Genomic DNA, 16,969 nt, shown 5'->3' on the forward strand with positions numbered 1-16,969 from the left:
GTTGTTGAGGTGGTTCGGACATGTAGAGAGAACGGAGCGAAACAGAATGACTTCAAGAGTGTATCAGTCTGTAGTGGAAGGAAGGCGGGGTAGGGATCGGCCTAGGAAAGGTTGGAGAGAGGGGGTAAAGGAGGTTTTGTGTGCGAGGGGCTTGGACTTCCAGCAGGCATGCGTGAGCGTGTTTGATAGGAGTGAATGGAGACAAATGGTTTTTAATTCTTGACGTGCTGTTGGAGTGTGAGCAAAGTAACATTTATGAAGGGGTTCAGGGAAACCGGCAGGCCGGACTTGAGTCCTGGAGATGGGAAGTACAGTGCCTGCACTCTGAAGGAGGGGTGTTAATGTTGCAGTTTAAAAACTGTAGTGTAAAGCACCCTTCTGGCAAGACAGTGATGGAGTGAATGATGGTGAAAGTTTTACTTTTTCGGGCCACCCTGCCTTGGTGGGAATCGGCCAGTGTGATAAAATAATAAAATAAATATATATATATACATATATAATAAAATATATATATATATATATATATATATATATATATATATATATATATATATATATATATATATACACATATGAGTTTTTATGAAGATACTGAGGCTAAAGTTAGGGTGTGTAGCAGAGTGGGAGATTACTTTCCAGTAAATGTAGGCCTTAGACAGGGATGCATGATGTCACCATGGTTGTCTAACATATTTATAGACGGAGTTGTAGTTGTAAAAGAAGTAAATAGTAGTGAGTTGGGGAGAGGAGTGAGATTAAATTATGGGGAATCATATGCAAAATGGGAGTTGGCATAGTTGGTTTTTGGTGATGATACTGTGCTTTTGGGAGATTTTAAGGTTGCTAAAGTGAAATAAAAGAAAGTTGAAAGTGAACCTAGATAAAAGTAAGGTGATGAGGGTATCAAACAACCTAGTTAAGGAAAATGTGAATATCAGATTGGAGGGAGGGAGTATGTTGAGATATCTTTGAGTGAACTTGTCGACGGATGGGTTTATGACAGGCGAGGTTAACCATCGAGTTAGTTGATTAAAGGAAAAATGTGGGTGGTGGATTGAGGTATCTGCGGAGACAAAGAACGTTATCAATGGCAGCAAAGAAAGGGAAGATATAGTGGTGTCAACTCTCTTATATCGTTGTGAGGCATGGATTGTGAGGCATGGGTTGTGAGGCATGTGTTGTGAGGCATGGGATGTGAATGTTGCAGTTAGATGGAGCCGGTGGAGATGTCGTGTGTAAGGTCAATGTGTGGCGAAAATATTATGCAGAGAATTCGTTGTGTGGAAATTAGGAGGTGTTGAGTTAATAAAAGTATTATTCAGAGGTCTGAGGAGAGGTTCCTTGAGGTGGTTTGGTCATTTAAAGAGGATGGAGCAAAATAGGATGACTTGGAGTGTGCATAAATTTGTAGTGGAAGGAAGGCGGGGTAGAGGTCGGCCTATTAAAGGATGGCGGGAGGGAGTAAAGAAGGTTTTCTGTGCAAAGGGCTTGGACATAAAGCAGGCATATGTGAGTGCGTATAAACCTTAGTATAAACCTTGGTAAATAATACTGACAAACTGGTTTAAAAAGATACGTGAGCAAATACTAGGACATATAAAACGCTTCAGTCCTGGTACCTTGGTCACTTCTAACACACAGAGATTAACACAATGTGTGACACACAATGACCTGTAAAATGCCATATTTGATAAGAGAACAGGTAGACAATGAAGTCATGTAACTCCTGTGTTGTTAGGTAGGTGTCGCAACACCTACCTAACCTTGTACACAACATTTGAAGCTTTACATACACATCCCATATACACAACTCAGTTAAATACAGTTCCCTCATGCACAATTTGTAGGGGCTTTGGTGGCCTGGTGGTTAACGCTCTCGCTTCACACGGTGAGGGCCTGGGTTCGATTCCCAGCCAGAGTAGAAACATTGGACGTGTTTCTTTCAACCTGTTGTCTATGTTCCCCATCAGTAAAATGGGTACCTGGGTGTTAGTCGACTGGTGTGGGTCGCATCCTGGGACACTGACCTAAGGAGGCCTGGTCACAGACCGGGCCGCGGGGGCGTTGACCCCCGGAACACTCTCCAGGTAACTCCTGAGGCTTCATGTACAAATTTTATTCAACTAACACTGCTACTGTTTTGGAATATCTAACAGATTCTTCTTCTGTTAGATGCTCTGTGTGATCTGTAACGAAACTGACTTGTGAAATGTTTGTAACACTGACAGCTTTATCTCACAGGATGACTGTTGATCGCGTAACGTGACTGTAAATTCTATAGAAGAATTAAAGTTACAAAACTGTGACTGGAACAATTATAAAATAATCAGCAATTTGAAAAGGTTGAAGTATACGTATCTATGTGATGACAGTGACTCAGCAGAGCTTAAACAATGTCACTAAAGTTTTCGTTGTTTTATCCTCGCAAAAGATTTAGCAAAATTGATTCTACCTCGCCAAAATATTACCAAGAACCCCAGTGGAGGTAAATCAAGGACATCAATGGAAACAAGTCACTCTTTGTCCTAGGTAATTTACACGTATGTTAAACTATGTATGGTTATTGTACTTGTTTACCTGTAACTAAATAAACTTGCTTTCCAACAGATGAGTAGTAATTAATCCTTGCCTCGCTGTTTACTCTCTCTCTCTCCACTACTATATAATCCTTAAAGAACTTTGACAGGCAATATTATGGACACAGCTGATCGAGTCACGTGACATTGAACTCGCTATGGAAGAATAACGTCATTATAACGTGACTAAATCAATTCACAAATAATCCATAACTTGAAGATAGCGGTGATTACTACTCACGAGATGACAGTTTCCTGGCTGGCTAGAACTCAGCTAAAATTCCCTTTGTTTCATCATCTCGGAAGTTTTAGTTAAATTAATCCTTCCATCTCAACAGAGCCATCAGATTAGCAGTAGCCTTTCCCAACATCAGGTAACCTGACCCACTCTTGATAACTACATAATAACAGTGAGACTAACCTGAGGCAGGACAGCAGACGACGGGGATCTCTCCGGTGGAGTCACAGATGAGAGGTCGACTACGACGGAAGGTCCGGATAACTACTGGACACTGACGGATTTCTACACAGCGACCTCGTCCTCCACCAGTCGGTGTACAGCTGCCTGACAACCTCACTGCCGAATATTGCACAAGAAGAAGCTCTTTCAGTTTGCAACGGACAGTCATTACGTAATGTAGTCATTACGCTGAAAAATACCCGACGTCACACAAACAAGAAAGTAAGAGTCATGGGTCTGTGCGACAAATGGTTAATTAGAATTCCAGCACAACAAATGTAAATTGACGTCAAGTGGGCAAAGCTCACTCATGGACATCGATCTCTGCTGCTGCTGCCTCACTGCACTCAACTGTAGAAGCCTTCTGTGTAGGCCTAAGGTTTTGGAATAAGGATACCTAACTGTTGGACATGTGTTCAACTGTTGGACATGTGTTCAACTGTTGGACATGTGTTTAACAGATAAAAACACAATACTGATTAAAATTTGAATGTATGTCCAGGATTAATTCATAATACTTGATTTTTTTGAGAATCATAAGGTATGGTGACTAAGTGTGTGTCCCCGTGGTCTAGCAGGCAAAGCTCTCGCTTCACACACGTAGGTCCCGGGTTCGATTTCCGGTGGGGTAGAAACATTTTGACGTGTTTCCTTATACCTGTTGTCCTGTTCACCTAGCAGCAAGTAGGTACCAGTGTGTTAGTCGACTGGTGTGGGTCGCATCCTGGGGGACAAGATTGAAGACCACAATGGAAATAAGTTAGACAGCCCTCGATGACGCACTGAATTTCTTGGCTAACCCTCCGGAGTTAAAAATCCAAAGAAATCATATCTTATTTTAAAGTTATCTTCACGATACTCACAACTAGTCTACAATGTTGAGAATAATGAAGATACTCTGTATGATAGGAAGAATAAATAGGCATAATACCGTGTCTGGAACAATAATACCGTGTCTGGAACAATAATACCGTGTCTGGAAAATAATACCCTGTCTGGAACAATAATACCGTGTCTGGAACAATAATACCGTGTCTGGAACAATAATACCCTGTCTGGAACAATAATACGGTGTCTGGAACAATAATACCGTGTCTGGAACAATAATCCCGTGTCTGGAACAATAATACCGTGTCTGGAACAATAATACCGTGTCTGGAACAATAATACCGTGTCTGGAACAATAATACCGTGTCTGGAACAATAATACCGTGTCTGGAACAATACCGTGTCTGGAACAATAATACCCTGTCTGGAACAATAATACGGTGTCTGGAACAATAATACCGTGTCTGGAACAATAATACCGTGTCTGGAACAAAAATACCGTGTCTGGAACAATAATACCGTGTCTGGAACAATAACACCGTGTCTGGAACAATAATACCGTGTCTGGAACAATAATACCGTGTCTGGAACAATAATACCGTGTCTGGAACAATAATACGGTGTCTGGAACAATAATACCGTGTCTGGAACAATAATACCGTGTCTGGAACAATAATACCGTGTCTCTAACAATAATACCGTGTCTGGAACAACAATACCGTGTCTGGAACAATAATACCGTGTCTGGAACAATAATACCGTGTCTGGAACAATAATACCGTGTCTGGAACAATACCGTGTCTGGAACAATAATACCGTGTCTGGAACAATAATACCGTGTCTGGAACAATAATACCGTGTCTGGAACAATAATACCGTGTCTGGAACAATAATACCGTGTCTGGAACAATAATACCGTGTCTGGAACAATAATACCGTGTCTGGAACAATAATACCGTGTCTGGAACAATACACAAGTAACTGGCACATAGCAGGATGACAGCGACGCCATTCTCCTATGTGCGGTCCGACCTGGACCATCAACTATGTGCGGTCCGACCTGGACCATCAACTATGTGCGGTCCGACCTGGACCATCAACTATGTGCGGTCCGACCTGGACCATCAACTATGTGCGGTCCGACCTGGACCATCAACTACGTGCGGTCCGACCTGGACCATCAACTATGTGCGGTCCGACCTGGACCATCAACTATGTGTTGTCTGACCTGGACCATCAACTATGTGCGGTCCGACCTGGACCATCAACTATGTGCATTCCGACCTGGACCACCAACTATGTGCGGTCCGACCTGGACCATCAACAATGTGCGGTCCGACCTGGACCATCAACTATGTGCATTCCGACCTGGACCACCAACTATGTGCGGTCCGACCTGGACCATCAACTATGTGCGGTCCGACCTGGACCATCAACTATGTGCGGTCCGACCTGGACCATCAACTATGTGCATTCCGACCTGGACCACCAACTATGTGCATTCCGACCTGGACCATCAACTATGTGCGGTCCGACCTGGACCATCAACTATGTGCGGTCCGACCTGGACCATTAACTATGTGCATTCCGACCTGGACCACCAACTATGTGCGGTCCGACCTGGACCACCAACTATGTGCGGTCCGACCTGGACCATCAACTATGTGCGGTCCGACCTGGACCATCAACTATGTGCGGTCCGACCTGGATCATCAACTATGTGCGGTCCGACCTGGACCATCAACTATGTGCGGTCCGACCTGGACCATCAACTATGTGCGGTCCGACCTGGACCATCAACTATGTGCGGTCCGACCTGGACCATCAACTATGTGCGGTTCGACCTGGACCATCAACTATGTGCGGTCCGACCTGGACCATCAACTATGTGCATTCCGACCTGGACCACCAACTATGTGCGGTCCGACCTGGACCATCAACTATGTGCGGTCCGACCTGGACCATCAACTATGTGCGGTCCGACCTGGACCATCAACTATGTGCGGTCCGACCTGGACCATCAACTATGTGCGGTCCGACCTGGACCATCAACTATGTGCATTCCGACCTGGACCACCAACTATGTGCGGTCCGACCTGGACCACCAACTATGTGCGGTCCGACCTGGACCATCAACTATGTGCGGTCCGACCTGGACCATCAACTATGTGTGGTCCGACCTGGACCATCAACTATGTGCGGTCCGACCTGGACCATCAACTATGTGCGGTCCGACCTGGACCATCAACTATGTGCGGTCCGACCTGGACCATCAACTATGTGCGGTCCGACCTGGACCATCAACTATGTGCGGTCCGACCTGGACCATCAACTATGTGCGGTCCGACCTGGACCATCAACTATGTGCGGTCCGACCTGGACCATCAACTATGTGCATTCCGACCTGGACCACCAACTATGTGCGGTCCGACCTGGACCACCAACTATGTGCGGTCAGACCTGGACCATCAACTATGTGCGGTCCGACCTGGACCATCAACTATGTGCGGTCCGACCTGGACCATCAACTATGTGCGGTCCGACCTGGACCATCAACTATGTGCGGTCCGACCTGGACCATCAACTATGTGCGGTCCGACCTGGACCATCAACTATGTGCGGTCCGACCTGGACCATCAACTATGTGCGGTCCGACCTGGACCATCAACTATGTGCGGTCCGACCTGGACCTGGACCATCAACTATGTGCGGTCCGACCTGGACCATCAACTATGTGCGGTCCGACCTGGACCATCAACTATGTGCGGTCCGACCTGGACCATCAACTATGTGCGGTCCGACCTGGACCATCAACTATGTGCGGTCCGACCTGGACCACCAACTATGTGCGGTCCGACCTGGACCATCAACTATGTGCGGTCCGACCTGGACCATCAACTATGTGCGGTCCGACCTGGACCATCAACTATGTGCGGTCCGACCTGGACCATCAACTATGTGCGGTCCGACCTGGACCATCAACTATGTGCGGTCCGACCTGGACCATCAACTATGTGCGGTCCGACCTGGACCATCAACTATGTGCGGTCCGACCTGGACCATCAACTATGTGCGGTCCGACCTGGACCATCAACTACGTGCGGTGTTACTGAGGTAACAATCACCTTACAATGCTACCATTGTCTCAGTCTTACTGAGGTAACAATCACCTTACAATGCTACCATTGTCTCAGTCTTACTGAGGTAACAATCACCTTACAATGCTACCATTGTCTCAGTCTTACTGAGGTAACAATCACCTTACATTGCTACCATTGTCTCAGTCTTACTGAGGTAACAATCACCTTACAATGCTACCATTGTCTCAGTCTTACTGAGGTAACAATCATCTTACAATGCTACCATTGTCTCAGTCTTACTGAGGTAACAATCACCTTACAATGCTACCATTGTCTCAGTCTTACTGAGGTAACAATCACCTTACAATGCTACCATTGTCTCAGTCTTACTGAGGTAACAATCACCTTACAATGCTACCAATGTCTCAGTCTTACTGAGGTAACAATCACCTTACAATGCTACCATTGTCTCAGTCTTACTGAGGTAACAATCACCTTACATTGCTACCATTGTCTCAGTCTTACTGAGGTAACAATCACCTTACAATGCTACCATTGTCTCAGTCTTACTGAGGTAACAATCATCTTACAATGCTACCATTGTCTCAGTCTTACTGAGGTAACAATCACCTTACAATGCTACCATTGTCTCAGTCTTACTGAGGTAACAATCACCTTACAATGCTACCATTGTCTCAGTCTTACTGAGGTAACAATCACCTTACATTGCTACCATTGTCTCAGTCTTACTGAGGTAACAATCACCTTACATTGCTACCATTGTCTCAGTCTTACTGAGGTAACAATCACCTTACATTGCTACCATTGTCTCAGTCTTACTGAGGTAACAATCACCTTACATTGCTACCATTGTCTCAGTCTTACTGAGGTAACAATCACCTTACATTGCTACCATTGTCTCTGCTACATACTACATCGGTTCCTTTATTAATTGTTCTGCTCCCTGATGATGTGAGAGACCACAAAAGCGCTCCGAATATTGTTACTTTCCACAGTGGTTATAACGGATATTATGAATTTGGCTGTTTCTTGTGATGAGTGCACTTGTGGGCAACACAGACTCCCCCTTAGAAGATATCAATATCAATATCAATGTGGCCCGGTGGTCTGGTGGCTAAAGCTCCCGCTTCACACACGGAGGGCCCGGGTTCGATTCCCGGCGGGTGGAAATTCCGACACGTTTCCTTACACCTATTGTCCTGTTCACCTAGCAGCAAATAGGTACCTGGGTGTTAGTCGACTGGTGTGGGTCGCATCCTGGGGGACAAGATTAAGGACCCCAATGGAAATAAGTTAGACAGTCCTCGATGACGCACTGACTTTCTTGGGTTATCCTGGGTGGCTAACCCTCTGGGGTTAAAAATCCGAACAAAATCTTATCTTATCTTATCTAAAGAGCAAAGGAAAACTATGGGTCTCGCACTAAACCCTCGGGTATGCCAACTGGTGTCCTCCTACCAACACACAATATCGTACAAGTCACAGCCGACTTGTAAGGACTACAAGTTGCTGATCCCATTGATTGTATTCTCCTCGGTGCTCCACTTGGGTCTAATACTATCAGATTTTAAGAGCATTTAGAACTTAGATAGAACTTAGTGGATCGCTAACTGACCGTTTTAATGTATCAGTCTGAGATAATTCATTACCAACAAATTACCTCCCAATATGACTCTTGTTTAGCTGAGATAATCAGAATCCACCTGGATGAAGATTTGGATAATGAACCTCAACAAGGATTCACAACAGGTTACTTATTTCTAACAAATAATCTGACTTTTTTCCAGTAAAACATTCGAGATATTGGTTCATGATAAAGAATATGATGTTTATGTGGGTTTTAGTGAGGTACTTGACAGAGTACCTCTCTAAATATTTTGATCAAGAACTGGCAGCAGCACATGGCATAGGGGGATGTGTTAGGTAAAAGGACACAGATGCAACTAATGTGACATCATAGATTGGCAACGTTTCGCTCTCCGTGAGCAATGTCAAGCCATTAGCGGCTTTGTCAAGTTGCTATAGGCTTGACAATAAAATGTCACACTAGTTGCACATGTGTCCCTTTACCCCTCTTTTTTTCTGCCCAGGTGAGCTCTGTCCTTCTGTGTTCCCATGTTTTTGGTCCTACTTTCGTCGGCCATTACTTCTCCTGCAGTGGTCCTTTTTCTTGTTCATAGACTTCCTATGCTACTTCTAATCCTCCTCCTCCACCAACTACTACTACTACTACTACTACTACTACTACTACTACTATTACTACTACTACTACTACTACTACTACTACTACTACTACTACTGCTATTGCCCCACTACACTCCACTGTTTCCCTCTTGTCGCTAGGTGTCCAACACACCTCCAGAGAATCTCCTGGGTCACTCTCTCACATGGATATGGCTTGAATGGAGAAGAGATCTTGAGAGGTGAAAGTCTCATACCAGCGAGAACACCACACCGGCCCTGACACCTCTTGAACCCAAAACATGTTATACCCAGCTTCAGGGCGTCTACGACCATTATAACTAATGCTACACCACTTACGCTGAAGAAGACTCATCGTGCCCTTGCCATAGATCTGTAAAGTTGTATAAACTCTGACACTCTGGGTCACCACATGGAGAAGACCCGGACCAGGACCTGCACCTGAACCTTGCTCTTGCATCACTGTACCTACCTACCACTACCACCACTCTATCATCTCTTACTACCACTACCACCGTTTCCTCTACTACCCACTACTACCACCACTTCCTCCACTACCTGCTAATATCACCACAACTTTCGCTACCTGCTACTACCACCACTTCCTCTACTACCTGGTATTATCACCACTTCTTCTACTACCTGCTACTAACACCACTTCCTCTACTACTTTTTACTACCACCACTTCCTCCTCTACCTGCTACTACCACCACTTCTTCTACTACCTGCTACTACCACCACTTCCTCTACTACCTGCTAGTACCACCACTTCCTCTACTACATGCTACTACCACCACTTCCTCTACTACCTGCTACTACCACCACTTCTACTACCTGCTACTACCACCACTTCCTCTACTACCTGCTACTACCACCATTTCATCTACTACCTGCTACTACCACAACTTTCTCGACTACCTGCTACTACCACCACTTCGTCTACTACCTGCTACTACCACCACTTCCTCTACTACCTGCTACTACCACCACTTACTCCTCTACCTGCTACTACCACCTCTTCCTCTACTACCTGCTACTACCACCACTTCCTCCTCTACCTGCTACTACCACCACTTGCTCTATTACCTGCTACTACCACCACTTTCTAGTCTACCTGCTACTACCACCACTTCCTCCTCTACCTGCTACTACCACCACTTCCTCCTCTACCTGCTACTACCACCTCTTCCTCTACTACCTGCTACTACCACCTCTTCCTCTACTACCTGCTACTACCACCACTTCCTCCTCTACCTGCTACTACCACCTCTTCCTCTACTACCTGCTACTACCACCACTTCCTCCTCTACCTGCTACTACCACCTCTTCCTCTACTACCTGCTACTACCACCACTTCCTCTACTACCTGGTACTGCCACCACTTCCTCTACTACCTGCTACTACCATCACTTCCTCTACTACCTGCTACTACCATCACTTCCTCTACTACCTGCTACTGCCACCACTTCCTCTACTACATGCTACTGCCACCACTTCCTCTACTACCTGCTACTACCACCACTTCGTCTATTACCTGCTAATACCACCACTTCTGCTACCTGCTACTACCATCACTTCCTCTACTACCTGCTACTGCCACCACTTCCTCTACTACCTGCTACTGCCACCACTTCGTCTACTACCTGCTACTACCACCACTTCCTCCTTTACCTGCTACTACCACCACTTCCTCTACTACCTGCTACTACCACCACTTCCTCTAGTACCTGCTACTACCACCACTTCCTCCCTTATCTGCTACTACCATCACTTCCTCTACTACCTGCTACTACCACTACTTCCTCCTCTACCTGCTACTACCACCACTTCCTCTACTACCTGCTACTACCACCACTTCTTCTGCTACCTGCTACTACCATCACTTCCTCTACTACCTGCTACTGCCACCACTTCCTCTACTACCTGCTACTGCCACCACTTCGTCTACTACCTGCTACTACCACCACTTCCTCCTTTACCTGCTACTACCACCACTTCCTCCTCTACCTGCTACTACCACCACTTCCTCTAGTACCTGCTACTACCACCACTTCCTCCCTTATCTGCTACTACCATCACTTCCTCTACTACCTGCTACTACCACTACTTCCTCCTCTACCTGCTACTACCACCACTTCCTCTACTACCTGCTACTACCACCACTTCCTCTACTACCTGCTACTACCACCACTTCCTCCTCTACCTGCTACTACCATCACTTCCTCTACTACCTGCTACTACCACCACTTCCTCCTCTCCCTGGTACTACCACCACTTCCTCTACTACATGCTACTACCACCACTTCGTCTACTACCTGCTACTACCACCACTTCCTCCTTTACCTGCTAGTACCACAACTTCCTCTACTACCTGCTACTATCACCACTTCCTCTACTACCTGCTACTACCACAACTTCCTCTACTACCTGCTACTACCACCACTTCGTCTACTACCTGCTACTACCACCACTTCCTCCTTTACCTGCTACTAACACCACTTCCTCTACTACCTGCTACTACCACCACTTCCTCTACTACCTGCTACTACCACCACTTCCTCTACTACCTGCTACTACCAACACTTCCTCTACTACCTGCTACTACCAACACTTCCTCTACTACCTGCTACTACCACCACTCCCTCCCCTACCTGCTATTACCACCTCTTCCTCTACTACCTGCTACTACCACCACTTCCTCCTCTACCTGCTACTACCACCACTTCCTCTTCTAACTGCTACTACCACCACTTCCTCTACTAACTGCTACTACCACCACTTCCTCTACTACCTGCTACTACCACCACTTCCTCTACTAACTGCTACTACCACCACTTCCTCTACTACCAGCTACTACCACAACTTCCTCTACTAACTGCTACTACCACCACTTCCTCTACTTCCTGCTACTACCACCACTTCCTCCTCTACCTGCTACTACCACCACTTCGTCTACTACCTGCTACTACCACCAATTCCTCTACTACCTGCTACTACCACTACTTCCTCTACTACCCTCTACTACCACCACTTCCTCCTCTACCTGCTACTACCACCACTTCCCCTACTACCTGCTACTACCACCACTTCCTCATCTCCCTGCTACTACCACCACTTCCTCTTCTACCTGCTACTACCACCACTTCCTCTACTACCTGCTACTACCACCACTTCCTCCTCTACCTGCTACTACCACCACTTCTTCTACTACCTGCTACTACCACCACTTTCTCTACTACCTGCTACTACCACCACTTCCTCTACTACCTGCTACTACCACCACTTCCTCTACTACTTGCTACAATCACCACTTCCTCTACTACCTGCTACTACCACCACTTCCTCCTCTACCTGCTACTACCATCACTTCCTGTACTACCTGCTACTACCACCACTTCCTCTACTACCTGCTACTACCACCACTTCCTCCTCTACCTGCTAGTACCACCACTTCCCCTACTACCTGCTACTACCCCCACTTCCTCCTCTACCTGCTACTACCACCACTTCCTCTTCTACCTGCTACTACCACCACTTCCTCTACTACCTGCTACTATCACCACTTCCTCCTCTACCTGCTACTACCACCACTTCTTCTACTACCTGCTACTACCACCATTTCCTCTACTACCTGCTACTACCACCACTTCCTCTACTACCTGCTACTACCACCACTTCCTCTACTACTTGCTACAATCACCACTTCCTCTACTACCTGCTACTACCACCACTTCCTCTACTACCTGCTACTACCACCGCTTCTTCTACTACCTGCTACTACCACCACTTCCTTTACTACCTGCTACTACCACAACTTCCTCTACTACCTTCTACTACCACCACTTCCTCTACTACCTGCTACTACCACCACTTCCTCTACTACCTGCTACTACCACCACTTCCTCTACTACCTGCTGCTACCACGACTTCCTCTACTACCTGCTACTACCACCACTTCCTCTACTACCTGCTACTACCACCACTTCCTCTACTACCTGCTACCACCACTACTTCATCTACTACCTGCTACTACCACCACTTCCTCTACTACATGCTACTACCACCACTTCCCCTACTACTTGCTGCTATCACCACTTCCTCTACTACTTGCTACTACCACCACTTCCTCTACTACCTGCTACTACCACCACTTCCTCCTCTACCTGTTACTACCACCACTTCCTCTACTACCTGCTGCTACCACGACTTCCTCTACTACCTGCTACTACCACCACTTCCTCTACTACCTGCTACTACCACCACTTCCCCTACTACTTGCTGCTATCACCACTTCCTCTACTACATGCTACTACCACCACTTCCCCTACTACTTGCTGCTATCACCACTTCCTCTACTACCTGCTACTACCACTACTTCGTCTACTACCTGCTACTACCTCCACTTCCTCTACTACATGCTACTACCACCACTTCCCCTACTACTTGCTACTACCACCACTTTCTCTACTACTTGCTACTACCACCACTTCCTCTACTACCTGCTACTACCACGACTTCCTCTATTACCTGCTACTACCACCACTTCCTCTACTACATGCTACTACCACCACTTCCCCTACTACTTGCTACTACCACCACTTCCTCTACTACATGCTTCTTCCACCACTTCCTCCTCTACCTGCTACTACCACCACTTCCTCTACTACCTGCTACCACCACCACTTCCTCTACTACCTGCTACTACCACCACTTCCTCCTTTATCTGCTACCACCACCACTTCCTCTACTACCTGCTACTACCACCACTTCCTCTACTACCTGCTACCACCACCACTTCCTCTACTACCCGCTACCACCACCACTTCCTCTACTACCTGCTACCACCACCACTTCCTCTATTACCTGCTACTACCACCACTTCCTCTACTACCTGCTACTACCACCACTTCCTCTACTACCTGCTACCACCACCACTTCCTCTACTACATGCTACTACCACCACTTCCTCTACTACCTGCTACCATCACCACTTCCTCTACTACCTGCTACCACCACCACTTCCTCTATTACCTGCTACTACCACCTCTTCCACTACCATCACTTCGACATCTCATGCTGGATTCCGCTCCTGGCTCCCTACCTTAGAGTTCCTGTGTGAATAATTAGGTTGGTAGACAGCAACCGCCCAGGGAGGTACTACTGTCCTTACAAGTGAGTGTAAAACGAAAGCCTGTAATTGTTTTACATGATGTTAGGATTGCTGGTGTCTTTTGTCTGTCTCATAAATATGCAAGATTACAGGCATGTCTTGCTACTCCTACTTACACTTAGGTCACACTACACATACATGTACACGTTTATTTATACACACTCATCTGAGTTTTCTTTGATTTTATCTTAATAGTTCTTGGTTATATTACTTTTCCTTTTATATCCATGGGGAAGTGGAATAGGAATCTTTCCTCCGTAAGCCATGCGTGTTGTAAAAGTCAACTAAAATGCCGGGAACAATGGGCTAGTAACCCCTTTTCCTGTAATAATTACTAAAAAGAATAAGAAGAAGAAAATTGTCAAAGTGGGAAGTCTGAATGTGCGTGGATGTTGTGCAAATGATAAGGAAGAGATGTTTGTGGATGTTATGAATGAGAAGAAGCTGGATGTCCTGGCTTTAAGTGAAACAAAGCTGAAGGGGGTGGGAGAGTTTCAGTGGAAAGGAATAAACAGGATTATGTCAGGGGTTTCAAATAGAGTTAGAGCTAAAGAAGGAGTAGCAATAATGTTGAAGAATAAGCTATGGCAGGAAAAGAGGGACTATAAATATATTAATTCAAGGATTATGTGGAGTAAAATAAAGGTTGGATGTGAAAATTGGGTTATAGTAAGCGTATATGCACTTGGAGAAGAGAGAAGTGTAGACGAGAGAGAGAGATTTTGGGAAATGTTGAGTGAATGCGTGGAGAGTTTTGAACCAAGTGTGAGAGTAATGGTGGTTGGGGATTTCAATGCTAAAGTGGGTAAAAATGTTGTGGAGGGAGTAGTAGGTAAATTTGGGGTGCCAGGGGTAAATGAAAATGTTGAGCCTTTAATTGAGCTATGTGTAGAAAGAGGTTTGGTAATAAGTAATACATATTTTATGAAGAAGAGGATAAATAAATATACAAGGTATGATATAGCACGTAATGAAAGTAGTTAGATTATGTATTGGTGGATAAAAGGTTGATGGGTAGGCACCAAGATGTACGTGTTTATAGAGGGGCAACTGATATATCGGACCATTATTTAGTTGTAGCTACAGTTAGAGTAAGAGGTAGATGGGAAAAGAGGAAAATGGCAACAACAAGCAAGAGGGAGGTGAAAGTGTATAAACTAAGGGAGGAGGAAGTTCGGGTGAGATATAAGCGACTATTGGCAGAAAGGTGGGCTAGTGCAAAGATGAGTAGAGGCGGGGGGGGGGGGGGTTGAAGAGGGTTGGAATAGTTTTAAAAATGCAGTATTAGAATGTGGGGCAGAAGTTTGTGGTTATAGGAGGGTGGGTGCAGGAGGAAAGAGGAGTGATTGGTGGAATGATGAAGTAAAGGGTGTGATAAAAGAGAAAAAGTTAGCTTATAAGAGGTTTTTACAAAGCAGAAGTGTTATAAGAAGAGCAGAGTATATAGAGAGTAAAAGAAAGGTGAAGAGAGTGGTGAGAGAGTGCAAAAGGAGAGCAGATGATAGAGTGGGAGAGGCACTGTCAAGAAATTTTAATGAAAATAAGAAAAAATTTTGGAGTGAGTTAAACAAGTTAAGAAAGCCTAGGGAACGTATGGATTTGTCAGTTAAAAACAGAGTAGGGGAGTTAGTAGATGGGGAGAGGGAGGTATTAGGTAGATGGCGAGAATATTTTGAGGAACTTTTAAATGTTGAGGAAGAAAGGGAGGCGGTAATTTCATGCACTGACCAGGGAGGTATACCATCTTTTAGAAGTGAAGAAGAGCAGAATGTAAGTGTGGGGGAGGTACGTGAGGCATTACGTAGAATGAAAGGAGGTAAAGCAGCTGGAACTGATGGGATCATGACAGAAATGTTAAAAGCAGGGGGAGATATAGTGTTGGAGTGGTTGGTACTTTTGTTTAATAAATGTATGAAAGAGGGGAAGGTACCTAGGGATTGGCGGAGAGCATGTATAGTCCCTTCATATAAAGGGAAAGGGGACAAAAGAGATTGTAAAACATATAGAGGAATAAGTTTACTGAATATACCAGGAAAAGTGTACGGTAGGGTTATAACTGAAAGAATTAGAGGTAAGACAGAATGTAGGATTGCAGATGAGCAAGGAGGTTTTAGAGTGGGTAGGGGATGTGTAGATCAAGTGTTTACATTGAAGCATATATGTGAACAGTATTTAGATAAAGGTAGGGAAGTTTTTATTGCATTTATGGATTTAGAAAAGGCATATGATAGAGTGGATAGGGGAGCAATGTGGCAGATGTTGCAAGTTTATGGAATAGGTGGTAAGTTACTAAATGCTGTAAAGAGTTTTTATGAGGATAGTGAGGCTCAGGTTAGGGTGTGTAGAAGAGAGGGAGAATACTTCCCGGTAAAAGTAGGTCTTAGACAGGGATGTGTAATGTCACCATGGTTGTTTAATATATTTATAGATGGGGTTGTAAAAGAAGTAAATGCTAGGGTGTTCGGGAGAGGGGTGGGATTAAATTATGGGGAATCAAATACAAAATGGGAATTAACACAGTTACTTTTTGCTGATGATACTGTGCTTATGGGAGATTCTAAAGAAAAATTGCAAAGGTTAGTTGATGAGTTTGGGAGTGTGTGTAAAGGTAGAAAGTTGAAAGTGAACATA

The 16,969-nt window shown here is 45.3% G+C and overlaps 1 protein-coding gene across 1 annotated transcript in view; it reads right to left on the reverse strand.

Annotated features, from left to right (window-relative positions):
• Positions 1 to 16,969, reverse strand: part of LOC138851068 (uncharacterized) — an 82,675-nt gene that overhangs the window by 27,979 nt on the left and 37,727 nt on the right. Inside the window, exon 3 of the mRNA XM_070104030.1 lies at positions 2,998 to 3,153. Coding sequence (XP_069960131.1) covers positions 2,998 to 3,153 — 156 coding nt within the window. The remainder of the gene's footprint in view (positions 1 to 2,997; positions 3,154 to 16,969) is intronic.

This window comes from Cherax quadricarinatus, chromosome 88 (genome assembly GCF_038502225.1).
Source record: "Cherax quadricarinatus isolate ZL_2023a chromosome 88, ASM3850222v1, whole genome shotgun sequence".
Classification (NCBI taxonomy): domain Eukaryota; kingdom Metazoa; phylum Arthropoda; class Malacostraca; order Decapoda; family Parastacidae; genus Cherax; species Cherax quadricarinatus.